At 43.3% G+C, this 12366-nt stretch overlaps 1 protein-coding gene across 1 annotated transcript in view; it reads right to left on the minus strand.

Moving 5' to 3' along the window:
* Pcca (propionyl-CoA carboxylase subunit alpha) overlaps positions 1 to 12366 on the minus strand; it is a 359306-nt gene that overhangs the window by 10829 nt on the left and 336111 nt on the right. Inside the window, exon 22 of the mRNA XM_028868277.2 lies at positions 1692 to 1832. Within this exon, the coding sequence (XP_028724110.1) occupies positions 1692 to 1832 (141 nt within the window). The remainder of the gene's footprint in view (positions 1 to 1691; positions 1833 to 12366) is intronic.

Raw genomic sequence — 12366 nt, forward strand, 5'->3', positions numbered from 1 at the left:
CAAGAATTCCAACTTCAAGAGCACATACAGCAGGCCATGTTCTCTGAAAACATCTTGCAGCCATTCTCTAATACCCACACTGAATGGGTGGTGGGTACTTTTAATCTGATAGCTCCCTGTGAAGCAAGACTAGCTTCAGACTGTTCCCTCTTGCTGATCGCCTGGCTTTCCCAACTTGCTGACCACAGAGTGGAAAGTAGGAAGGCCAGCAGTGATGCCAGGAGACGGCATATGTCAAAAGGCAAGACGGCAGCACTGGCACTGCCTTGCTTGATCTCTCTCTACTTACTGCCAGCTAATCGGTCACAAGTGGGCAAATGGAGGCCAGGATGGCAGCCTCCAAGGCCAGAGCTGACCCCCCCCCCCTTCTCTGCCCATCTTGGACTCAGGTGTCAGAAAACTAGGACTGAAGGTAAACACTTCTTATGAGGGTGGAGGAACACAAATGTGATTTTCTAATTAAAGCCACACAATTAAGACTGGCAAGCTCAGGCTGGCAGTATATAGACTGGGTGGCTTCCAGAAAAACAAAACAAACAAACAAAAAAGGAAAGAAAAGCCTGCAGGGTAGAGGGAACCAAAAAACCTTCATAGTTCACTAACCTGCACATTTTGACACAGAGATTTCACTGACTACTCTGATAATGCAGTGTGAGAGTTTGTGATTGTTAATGCCAAAACCAAGGAAGAGCCTGCTTTCAATCCCAACCCTGTATGAAAACAAGGAGACACCTCCAGAACTCTCAGTCAATTTCTAGCTTTCACATCTCACCTCTCCTACAGCCTGAGGCTGGTATCAGGTAGCTTCTCCTCTGCTGTTCTTCTAGGAATATCCATGCCTCATAAGTGAATGCAGCAAGGCAGGGTGCCTGGCCCTTTGTGTTTTTCTCCTCCATCACCAGGGGAAGCTATTCTTAAGTCCGTTTCCCAGCTTCATGTTAATTTGGGGACTAATCATTTGAAACAATCAAACTTGATTGTTTTTATTCTTTCTAGACGCTAATATCAACTCCATGATTTTTCTCAATATTAACATGGTACTTTATCTATATTAATAAAAAAAAAACAGGTGCCATCTTAACATGATCATTACAGAAAATTAGGTAAATTCCAATGGCTTCAGTCAAGATAAAAACTAGAATCAGCATAGAGCCTGTGAAAGTCTACCTCATGTGGCTGTTATTTTCCTACACAGAAGTAAAAACACAAGGACTTAAGGGCCTCTCAAAATCTCCCAGCTGCATCTTAAATCTTTTTTTTTTTTTTTTTTTTTTTTTTTTTTTTTACTTTTGCTGCTAAGCTGCTGATTTTTAAGAAAATGTAAGCATCCTACACATTTGTTCACAGCAAGTTATGAGGCTGGGCAGATAAATTCCTCAAGGATGCTTCCTATACAGAGGGCTGGGGAATGAGTAGTAATTTGAAGTAAAATGATTCTGTAAACCCCGAATTTGAGAAAGAATGTCTGCCATCATTTCTATTCCACTCCCACACCACTTGGGAGGAGGTTCTCAGAGGCACTGTCACCAACACAACTCAGATGTGAAGCAAGTAGACAGAGTGAATGCATAACCTACTGTCCATAGCATCCCATGGTTTAGGAGAGGTTGCAGAGGGCACTGTATTTATTTGCCATTATTCTGTAGGGAAAGTCTGAACCCAGCATGTCCCTCAGACAGAAATGCTCTTACCATGTCTCCAGGCTTGACAGAAACGGCCACCACCACTCCAGGCATCGGGGAACGTAGAATGCTGCTTGTGTCCTCGGTTACTTTTTCAAGCATGAATTTGTTCAGTTCTGCTGCAAGTTTGGTTAAAATGTGCACTTTGTACTTGAAAGAGAAAAGCATAAAGGAAGTTAAATTATGACCTTAACTTCCAAAACAGCACTTTTCAAAGCCTGGTTTTATCTTTAATTTAAAGTTACAGTAATATCCTTTAAGTCAAACATTCTAAAACCCTGCATACAACATCATTTATCTCTGGAGCATATTGAGCCAGTTTTTTTTTTTTTTTTTTTTTACAAAGGAAACCACAAATTATTAATTAATGATATATAAAAAAGCATCGTGGATCTTTAAGAAAACCATCTCAGAACTTTATAAAGAAAACAGCAAGAGTTTTGCTTGAGGAACACTCCACTGCGCACAAAGCAGAGGAAGTCAAATCCTGTGAGTCCAGCAGCCTCAGGGATGAAGGCAGTGACACTGTAGCACACCAGTAGATGGCAGCAGATTGCTGCCACAAACCTCCCATGCCTCTAGAGCAGCTACACTGGGTAGATCAATAAATTGAGACAAAGGCTTCAGTCTTCATTTTGAGAAAAGAAAAGAAAAGTCTGTAATATTCAAATATTTCCCAGTGACATAAAATGTAGTAGTCACATCAGAAATGTTTTTCTTTTTAGGCACATTATCATGTAGCCTTTTCTGATACGACAGAAGAAAGACAAGATATAAGAATATCTTCTGGGTTGAGACTCGATTCTATCGAGATTTTTAAAACACAGAAAATGCCATGCACAGCAGTTTTCATGGCATCTTTATGTAGGTGGCTCACAAAGGTGGAGGGCCAATGGGTTCAGGCAATCATAACATTTCTAGTAAAGACAATTCCTACTGGACAGGAAACATCCCAGATAAATGTGGATAAATATATGAACCAAAATTTGCTCACAAAAAAATGCTTTGAAGTGGGGAATTGGAGCCAGTGCCAGGTTTCTGGTTCCCACCAGACCCAGTCTCTCCGGGTGAGCCAGAAGCAGCACCCACCAGGCATCTCCATGTTGTTGGAGGAAGGCTGCTGTAACTCAAAGCCTCCTGTGGGCATCGTGCTAGCAGGGAGGCTAAGGCAGAATCTGATTCCCACTTTGATTCTGCATGGGGACAGAGGCAATCTCCAAGTGGCTCTTTACAGGGCCTATTTAAAGCGGGTGGGGGAGGCCCCACAGAAGAGCTTTGATGGCCTAGGTTCCAAGCGACACTGTGACAGGTTGAATAATAACATCTTCTGCATGTTTCTTTACTCCTGAACGTGTGTTTTGCAATCAAGACATAGATGTGTCTGCCAGTTTCTGAAGGATATGATTCTTAAGTGAAATTACAGCACAAATAAAAGCTTTTTGCTCCTATTAAAATTCATCTGAGTCATAAGTGGCAAGGGAAAAAGCATGCTGCTGTCAGTCTAACAAACATTCTGGGCAGAGGAACTACTTATCACCCATGAATTGTACTTCCCAGTGTCTCATTAAATCCTTGAGAAGGGGACATAATTGGGCCAAATTGCACAGTTTTAGTATCTGTGCTCTATCTGCCTTGGAAAAGAAAATCCAGCACCCTAGAGGCACACAAGGCACCAGGCAGGTTCCCTTTCTAGCTGGCATCACCGGGGGTGGCACTGCCATGTGACCAGCTGGCATTCCACCTTGGGGGTTAGTTTTCAATGTAGCATACAGATCTGTCCTCCCCCCTTCCTCTTTATAATTTGATTTCAAAATGTGACCCTTGAATTTAGGAAAAGTACATACTGAGAATACAATTTAACAGCTTTTCACTACAGCGAATAGGCTCACGAACTAATAGTTCAGCTATCACAAATAAGCCTCCATGCAAACAAAGTGCTAAGACGTCCTCTGCAACATTTCTCAGAAAGGACCAGATCCTGACACAAAATGGGCCCAGTACTATTTTTGTAACTTTCATATCTTCTGAATTCCTTTCTCTGTAGGGCCCCTGCTTTGCTTGGAAAGAGATGTAAAAGAGCCCAAACTCAGTGCTTCGGACACAGCCTTTGTTACTGATGAGATGTTCCTTTCCCTTTGTATTTGTTTATTGTTCTTAAATCTGTTTGGGGATAAATGACTTATTGTAATCACAAGAGAAAAATAACAAGAGTAAATGCCTCAGGAGAGGTCTTGTTGAACATAGCTGACTTAGAAAAGAGGAGAGAGGAGCCCCTCCTCCTAAGCTCACCTTTGATGTTGTCCTGAACATCACAGACCATCTTAAAACAGCCTCTTGTCAGCCCGGCCTGCAGTTATTCATGGAGCCAAAGTCTGAACAGGCCAAGTAGGTAACACATATGGGCCCCTCCAAGTAGACATCCTGTGACAGCTATAGAGGCTTTCTAGTACATTCTCCAGAAAAGGAGGCATTGCCGAGTAGCACTAGGGTTTTCAGAGCTTATCGTCTGGACTGGGACTCCTTGTTTTCTCTAGGGGAGAGATGGCAGTTTAAACTAGCTGAGGTTTCAGGAAAGACCTTTCTAGCAATAGCAGAGCACAAGTCTGCTTATATGATGGACACTTAAATGTTTCCAGAGATTGTAAAATGTCTATGTAGAGTTCAGGGGTGAGTGAGTGTGTGTGTGTGTGTGTGTGTGTGTGTGTGTGTGTGTGTGTGTGTGTTTCAGGCAAAGCACACTGTTGATGTTTCCAAGGCTAGCTGCTAACAGAGAATGGTAGGTTTTCACCCTGTGTGGGTCGAGAAGAGCCAGGGAGCCATGAGGAGGTCCTGTGGAGGTTGGTCAGGTCTGGACTCAGGAGTAGTAGACTCAGTCCCCTCTACTGGCTTTAGGAAACTGTCTCTAAACCATTGCCATACTAATGGAAAGTTTTAAAAAACACCCCACCAGGCAAATTTGAGAACAGATGCTGTCTGGATGGGCGTCTTAGCCCAAGTATGACAGTCAGGGAAGGTGTTTAAGCCAATTATGTAAAACCACTCCTAGCCAGGTCTCCAAACAAATCCATTTTATGGTGTCTATAATGTAAAACCATGCCCAACAAGAAAATGTCATCCAAAAGTTTAACAGAAAGAAGAATCAATGAAAAACACAAACGGCACAGTCTGAACACTGCAAGCCGTGGGCAGTGCAGAGTGAGGCAGTGGGACCAACATGGAACCCAGGAACAAAGGCAAAGACGGGGCTGTGGGAGAAGAGAGCAGGAGTGGGAACGGGCAGCGTCTTCCAGAAGGCTGTGCTCAACTGACCACTGCATCCTCTAAGTGGGCACCCACCTGTCGGAGAACACGCCTGAATCCATCGACCACATGCACACTTCTCAACCCAGCACCTCTGGGCAGAGGAGAACCACTCCCTGTGTGATCACTACAACCTGATGGGCTCTGTATTTGTGCGTGAGGCTCCCTAGTCGAGTTTAAAGCCTGTGAATGTCTTTCCAAGGCCTCTATACAACCCACCGATGATTTCACAAGCCACATACCAGTGTTGGCAGGATTTAAGGGTGTGACCCTTTGCAAGGTGAAGTTCAATCTGCTTTACATGTCCTTCAGTTGCAATTTCAGAGCCTGTGGGATTTCTCTTGAAGGAGGGCTCAGCTCCAATTTCTCTCTCTAACTCATTTTCCTCCGATGCCAATTAAGATCTACACAGTTGATCTATCTTTTTTTTCATGTCAGCTATTGGCCATCTCAGTTAATGTGGAATCAAGGGCCAACAACCCTTTCTCTGAGTTATCTGGAAGCCTCAAAGTTATGAAGCATTGGCCAAAAACTGTACATCCACAGTCATGCTCCCAAGTATGGTGGCAGACATATTTTTGTTAAAGACTGTCCTCCTATTCAAAGTTTTACACTTCCTAACCTGACCCCCTCAGTCTCTATCTTTAAGCCACATCTTCATTCGCCTAGTGTGAACAAACAGGCTCACTGTTCCCTAAAGAACTCCTCCCCTAACTCAGCCAGAGGAAAATCATCATTAGTGTTTGGAAGTGACAGAAATGAGGACTGTCTTTCCAAAACTCCAGTTCTTCAGAAAGGCAGGGAAAACCTTAAGCCACACAGTGGAATTAGAAGTCACCTGTGTTCCTTTCCCTAGTTCTTGGTAGAACAAGCACACAGTTAACAAGAGGAAAAGCAAGGTTCCCAACCATGGACTGTACCCTCTTCTCTACTTGAACACAGAGCCCATTAGCTGATCTTTTGGAAGAGAAATCTCCAGAAAACACACAGAGTAGGAGCTGATGGCTGCCTCTTAGAGGTTCAACCCCGCAACAAAGGTGGAAGGACAGGCTGCAGTTAGAGCGCCAGGCCAGTGCCAGGCCAGCCTCAGCCTCAGCCAGGCTTCATGCAGCTGCAGTGGTGGCTTGGCCTGTTAGCATAATGCTGTGACAACTCCATCAGTGCAGTCTCAAGGTAGCTGTCAATCAGGATGCATCATTTAATCCAACAGCACTCGGAGGACTTTCTCCTACAACCCACATGACAGCATAGCTACAGCTCTATTTATATCAGCGCCCAGTTGTGTTTACAACGCTGCAGTAATTAGAGAAGATGCAACAGGCAGCAATATCACTGAGATTTCCATTTTGCAGCATTACCCTGTAAAGTGTGATCCTGCTTCACAGAGTCATGCTAAACGACAAAAGGCTATTTTCTTCAATCTCCCAGCCCCGACAGCACTTCATTTGCAGCTATCTATAATTAGATTAATGGTGTAGTGCAGTACAAAGCAGGCCCACTTCACATCAGATAGCTTATGAATTAGGACAAACACTTATTTCAATTCCAGGCAGAGAAAGCAATGACTGGGGTGTTTAGCATACCCTTTATGGTGGAATGAGATGTTAATTGTGTACCATTACCTCTAAACTGCTTGCTTGTTGTATAAATCACTGTGCTAATTGATGCAGAGATAGAAATGTAGCCACAGGCAAGAAAGCAAAGGAATGAGAGCTGAAGATGGAGGATAAGGGATTATCGAGGAAAACCATATGGAGACAAGGTTCCTTTGAAACCTCTGCTTTCTACCCGAGCAGGAATCCTTTAAATACAGCAGTAGGCAAGGAGAAGAAGAAGAAAAATTAACTTTCCCTTTTACAAACAAATTTCTTTTATAAGTTCTGCCTGTCAAATAATGGGTAGGTGAAATTAATCTGAAAACACACTTATAAATATTGGAATGTGTGATTTCAAACAGTGAGAACATCTTATCTGGGCCGTGACTCATGGGTTAGGGGACAACCCTTATAAATCACTTGATGCTATGTTTCTGACCCACCCACAAGGCAAAACAAGTTTTCTGAGGGCCTGAAATTCTTCTTAGTGTTAGGAGGAAAAGAAATCTATACTGGTTTAGATCTGTCAGGCTAATTACACAGTCGCTTTCACTCAGTATGAATCAAATAGAACACAGTCTGCCACTGATGCAGTAACTAGGACCCTAGAACCCCAGAATCTGGCCATCCCAGGTCACAATTCCACATCATAGGAAAGAACCTCAAAGGAGATTTTTTTCTAGCTGTTCTAAAACCAGCAAAACAAATAAATAAAAGCAATACTGATCTCAGAGCACCAATCTTTTGTCTCCAAATGTTCTTCCTTGTTAATTGTCCTGCTCTCATTTGTCCTGTAGCAGCTCTTGCTAGGTTCTAGAAAGTACAAACACAGAAACCAAACGCTGAACAAGAGTCAAGCCATGAGTGAGACACAACTACACATGCTCTCGGGAAACTCATAAATCAAGCATGTGCCCTGTGTGTGTTTTCACTTTTTTAAGGTGCAAATTACTGCTGTGCACTTTTTCACAATTCAGCTGCTTAGTAATTAGCACTGTTATAACACAATTTTACACAGCAAGCAAATGTGGGCATCAGTCAGTTGGTAGTCCAATGTCCCTGCTTCACACTGACAGTTGACATGTCTCACAAAAGCACAATTCAGAAACACTGTATAAAATGTAACCTCCTGAAACACAAATATTGCCTTAACTTGCAAGACAATCAAGAGATGTCCCAAGGAACTAGGGCAGCTGGCTCAAGTTATCACACCTAAAACCTGGGGGACTAGCCAGAGCTGCCTTGCCAGCAGCTACCATTACTACCTGTCATGGTTGAGAAGCCCTATATATCTGTCTAGAACTACAACACCTGCACTGTAAGGTCAAGTTCAATAGTTTAAGGTTTGGCACACTGTAATTGACAAAAGCCTACAAGGAAACATCAAGGTCCTGTGCAACAGAATAAAAAAAAATTACCAAAATAGGGATGAAGATGTAGCTCAACAGCACAGCATTTATCTACCTGGCATCCAGAGAGGGCCCTGGGTTTGATCTCTGAAGCCATGGGAGACAAAAATCTTAAAAGATAAGGAAACTAGTGAGGCATAGTAGCACAGGCTCGTAAACACAGCTTTGGGGTGACAGAGGCAGGGGACTGCAAGTTCTAGACAAGCCTGGGCTAACCTAATCTACATAGAGATCCTATCCTAAACAAACAAAACCATCCCATCCTAAAAGGGCCTCTCCCGCATCACTGCTGGAACTGAGCTAAGTGTCCTGGAGGCCGCGCTTGGGCCTGCCCACTTCTCCCGCCCATTCAGTGATATACCGGTATGAACAGGGAAAAAGTGGTTTCTGACTCAACGCTTGTTCCCTCTCACTGAAAAACAGGAGTTAGCACTGCTAGAAAAAAATCACTCCGTGCCTATTCAGTGACATAAGCTGATCACAGCAGCACTGTGCTGTCACATAATGGATGGCTTTCCACTGGCAGACACTGGTCAGTCTGTATTCAGGGTTTTATTTTTCAGGTGTTTTCCAAACTCCAGTTTCTTCTTATTTTGGGTTTTTTGTGTTTTCCCCCCTCCTTTTATTTTGTTTGTTTGCTTGCTTGCTGCTATGGATTAAATTCAGGGCATTGTACACACTAGGCACATGCTTTACCACTGAGCTACAAACCCAGGCCTGAGCTTCAGCCTTCAACAGGACCCATGACTGTGCTGCGAGACATCACAAAGACAGTGAACAAGAACCTTGTCTCTTTGGAGAAAAAAATTATAAAAATAGAGGCAAGAAGAAAAATTCTAACAAAACAAAGAAAAAAAAAACCCCACATGAGACTCATTTTTCAAAATTCTTCCTAAAAGGGTGTGGCTTCCCCAGCTGTCTCTAAGGTAACATGACCAGCTTGGTCTGGTGAGACAGCTCAGAGGCCGAAGGGGCTTGTCGTCAGTCCTGACAACCTGTGTTCAATCCCTGGGGCCCACACATTAAAAGGAGAGAACCAACTTCCTCAGGTTGTCCTCTGACCTCCATACACAGGCCAGGGTGCATGTGAACACACACACACACACACACACACACACACACACACACACACGGAATGAGTGGCTGGCAGCTTGGATGTATCTCTGGTCGGAGGTAGAAAGATAATCCCTCTGGAGAGACCAGTTTGGAGATGTCCATCCACAACACAAAACCCAAGTCTTTTTCTGTCTTGTTTTTGTAATCACAAGCTTCCATCTACTCTACTGTCCTAACGTGAACAACTTTCTCCCTTAACAACTGTGCTGAAAAAGCATGCTGATCATTAAACCTTAGATCCAGCACTACTCTCACCAACAGGGAACTCACTCCTTTTCTATGCTCCTGTGAGGCAACTTTCCTGGCCCTGGAGTCACTCACTGTCTTCACATACAAAGTGGGAAAGGAAAAGAGCCCTGTCCAGAGAGCTCGCCCCATGCCCAGGCTTCTCAGGCTCACTGAGAGCCCTCTGATAGAGGAGGAACACGGAGGAGTCCTTAGCAGGCCTCCAAGGGCACCAGTCTGCTGAGGACAGAGACCCCCCCCCCAGCATGCAGTACTAGGGAGCCCCACATGCAGGTGCACAGAGGATAAAGGGGTCCAGGCGCCCATAGGCTGTCTAACAAGTAGGTGTACAGGCCACAAAAGCAATTTGCTAAAATAAGTGGCACTTTCATGTCCATAAAGGCAAGTCTGCTTACAGTGCACTGCACAGAATCCCAAGGCAGGGTATGTGCCTTCTGTTTGATCAGGAGTCTATGTGACACATTATGACTATAATGAGCTGGGGTTTTCTTTTCATACAAGAAAAATATTATAGATCTTTGAAAGCCCTGTACTCAATTATGTAACAATACTAACATCTGTTAAAGGTACAAGCTGTTTCCATTCTGCACCCTGAATTGTTTTATGTAATTACGAGTTTATAAGGTAGTTGGTAAGCCAGTAAGAAGGTACCTTTTTAAAGCACTCTGTAATTTGGGGTACAATGAAGTGTTCTCTTGAAAATCTGTAATTAGGGCAGCATCAACTTACAGGAAAGTACAGGAAATGTTATAACAACACAATTATGTAAATAGGCACATAGGTAGGGAAGCATACCATTTTGCTATGGTCCCCACCCCTCTCTTTACTTTCTCTTCCATTTGAATTCTTTGCTCATCTCAAGTGAAAGTACTGCTGTCACAGGATGTGGAACAAATGGACTCTGGGGAAAACAGATGGGGAGCCTGGCCTTCCTCCTCAGTTCTTCAGTCCGGAGCTACAACACCAGAGGCTGGGAAGCGTGCCAATGCTGGGCTTCTTCAACAGCACTCTGGCCTGCGTGCAGATAGTTAAATAATAAAAAGTTTTCACAATTATGAATTCATTGAAGAAATTCAGAATCAAATAGGACAAAATGTTGGCTTATGTTGGACAGAAATCACAAAACTAGCATACTTAAAGGCGAAGTAAACAAAGCCAGAGATGACTGTGATTGTATAGTACTGTTGGCTAAAAAAAAATCAAACCAGGACACAACCCAACAAGCCTTCACACAACAGTCCAAAGTACCAGGAATGATCTCTGTCAGGGGATTGCTGAACAGTTCACAATGTAACATATCTTACAAGCTCAGCCTGGGTTATGAGACAGGCTGCTGGCATTCCTTGTGGTATATATTATACACACACAATGCTACAGGCACATAAGACCTGCAAAGCCTAATATGGACAAAAAAGGAGATGCAGCCCTAGACTACAAATAGCAGCAAGTGAATCTTTATCCTTAGAAGCCCATAAACCTGAATTGAAGATCTGTAAAAGATGTTACCTTTAGTTAGAGATTGTGGCACATACCTATAGTCCCAGCACTGGGGAGGTGGAGGCAGAAGGCTGAGGAGTTCAAAGCCAGTTTGGCTATATAGTAAAGCTACATAAGACTGCCTCAAAAACAGTTTTTTTAAGATGTTAACTTTTTGGCCAAATAATCTAATTTCTCAGACAAAAAAAATTATCTCATAGATAAAAATTATACATCTTTTAAAAAAGACTATCTGTGTGTGTGTGTGTGTGTGTGTGTGTGTGTGTGTGTGTGTGTGTGTGTGTGTATGGGTGCTCACAGGAGCTACAAGAAGGTATCAGATCTCCTGGAGCTGCAGTTACAGGCAATTGTGGGCCATCTGACATAAGAGTTGAGATCTAAACCTGGGTCCTCTGCAAAAACATCACATACTCTTAACTGTTATGCCATCTTTCCAGCCCCACGATAATAAACATCTCGTATGACAGTCAGGGATTAAACTGACAAGAATTTGCAAAGCACCCAGCAAGTGCCCAGGAACAACTATGCATCAAGTATTCTTTCCGGTCTCTTGTCCAAACATCTCTGATTACCCAGAATGAGACAAAGCAGAATTGTGCATACTATATATGGCAGCAACTCACAGATACTAATTTTAGTACTTGCTCTGTGGCTTACAGTTTATAAACAAAAGAAGACTAAATACTTCAAATACTACATATAACGTCTAAAAAAAAAAAGGTCTAAAATAAAAATTATAAAATAGGATTCTGTGACAGCAAAACTTCTAGATGGGGTTGTGTGGTGCTCGATGGTCCTCAGACTCCTAAATAGATACATGGTGAACTTAAGGATCAGTCTAAATGATCTATTCACTTAAAGCTACTTAATAAACGTATCTGGACATGGTGAGAGTATACATATGGAAACATGGCTCCTGGCCTCAAACTCCACAACCTGACCAGTCAGAAAAGGCAGTCTGCAAAGCTTCAATATCAATACAAATGGGAACTACCAAAAATGGACTCACTGAGAGCAGGTTTTACATCCAGCCCTCCTAAAGCCCCCTGGGTTAGGAGGAAGTAGGAACAATGACACGTGTCTGGGGTCTTCAGCATAGCTACTGAGTTTCAACTTCTAACTCCACAGCTTAGAAGCTCTGGAATCTGAAACTTGGTGTGTCTCTAGATCTTGACTCACAAACTGTGGGTCCTTGCAGTGCCTAATTCACAAGGTTGTTCTGAAGATCAAGGGAATTCTTGGACGAAAAATCTACTTTGAGACTCTGGTCTGTTTCACTTCAACTTTGCCACCTCTGTCCAGGCTGCCCCGAAACTCCAGGCTCCCCTTTACACCACGTGCCTTCTCCCCTCACTTTCTTATCCTCTTAGACAGCACCTCACTGTGTGGCCCAGGCTGGCCTCAGACTTGAGGTGATCCTCCTGCCTTTGCTTCAGGAGTGCTGGGGTAAAGGTGTGTGCCAACACACCTTCTTTCCTTTCTTAACTTTGGATCCTTTGTTAATGTCCACAACAGTCTGAC

The sequence above is a fragment of the Peromyscus leucopus genome, chromosome 9, assembly GCF_004664715.2.
Source record: "Peromyscus leucopus breed LL Stock chromosome 9, UCI_PerLeu_2.1, whole genome shotgun sequence".
NCBI classification, from domain to species: Eukaryota; Metazoa; Chordata; class Mammalia; order Rodentia; family Cricetidae; genus Peromyscus; species Peromyscus leucopus.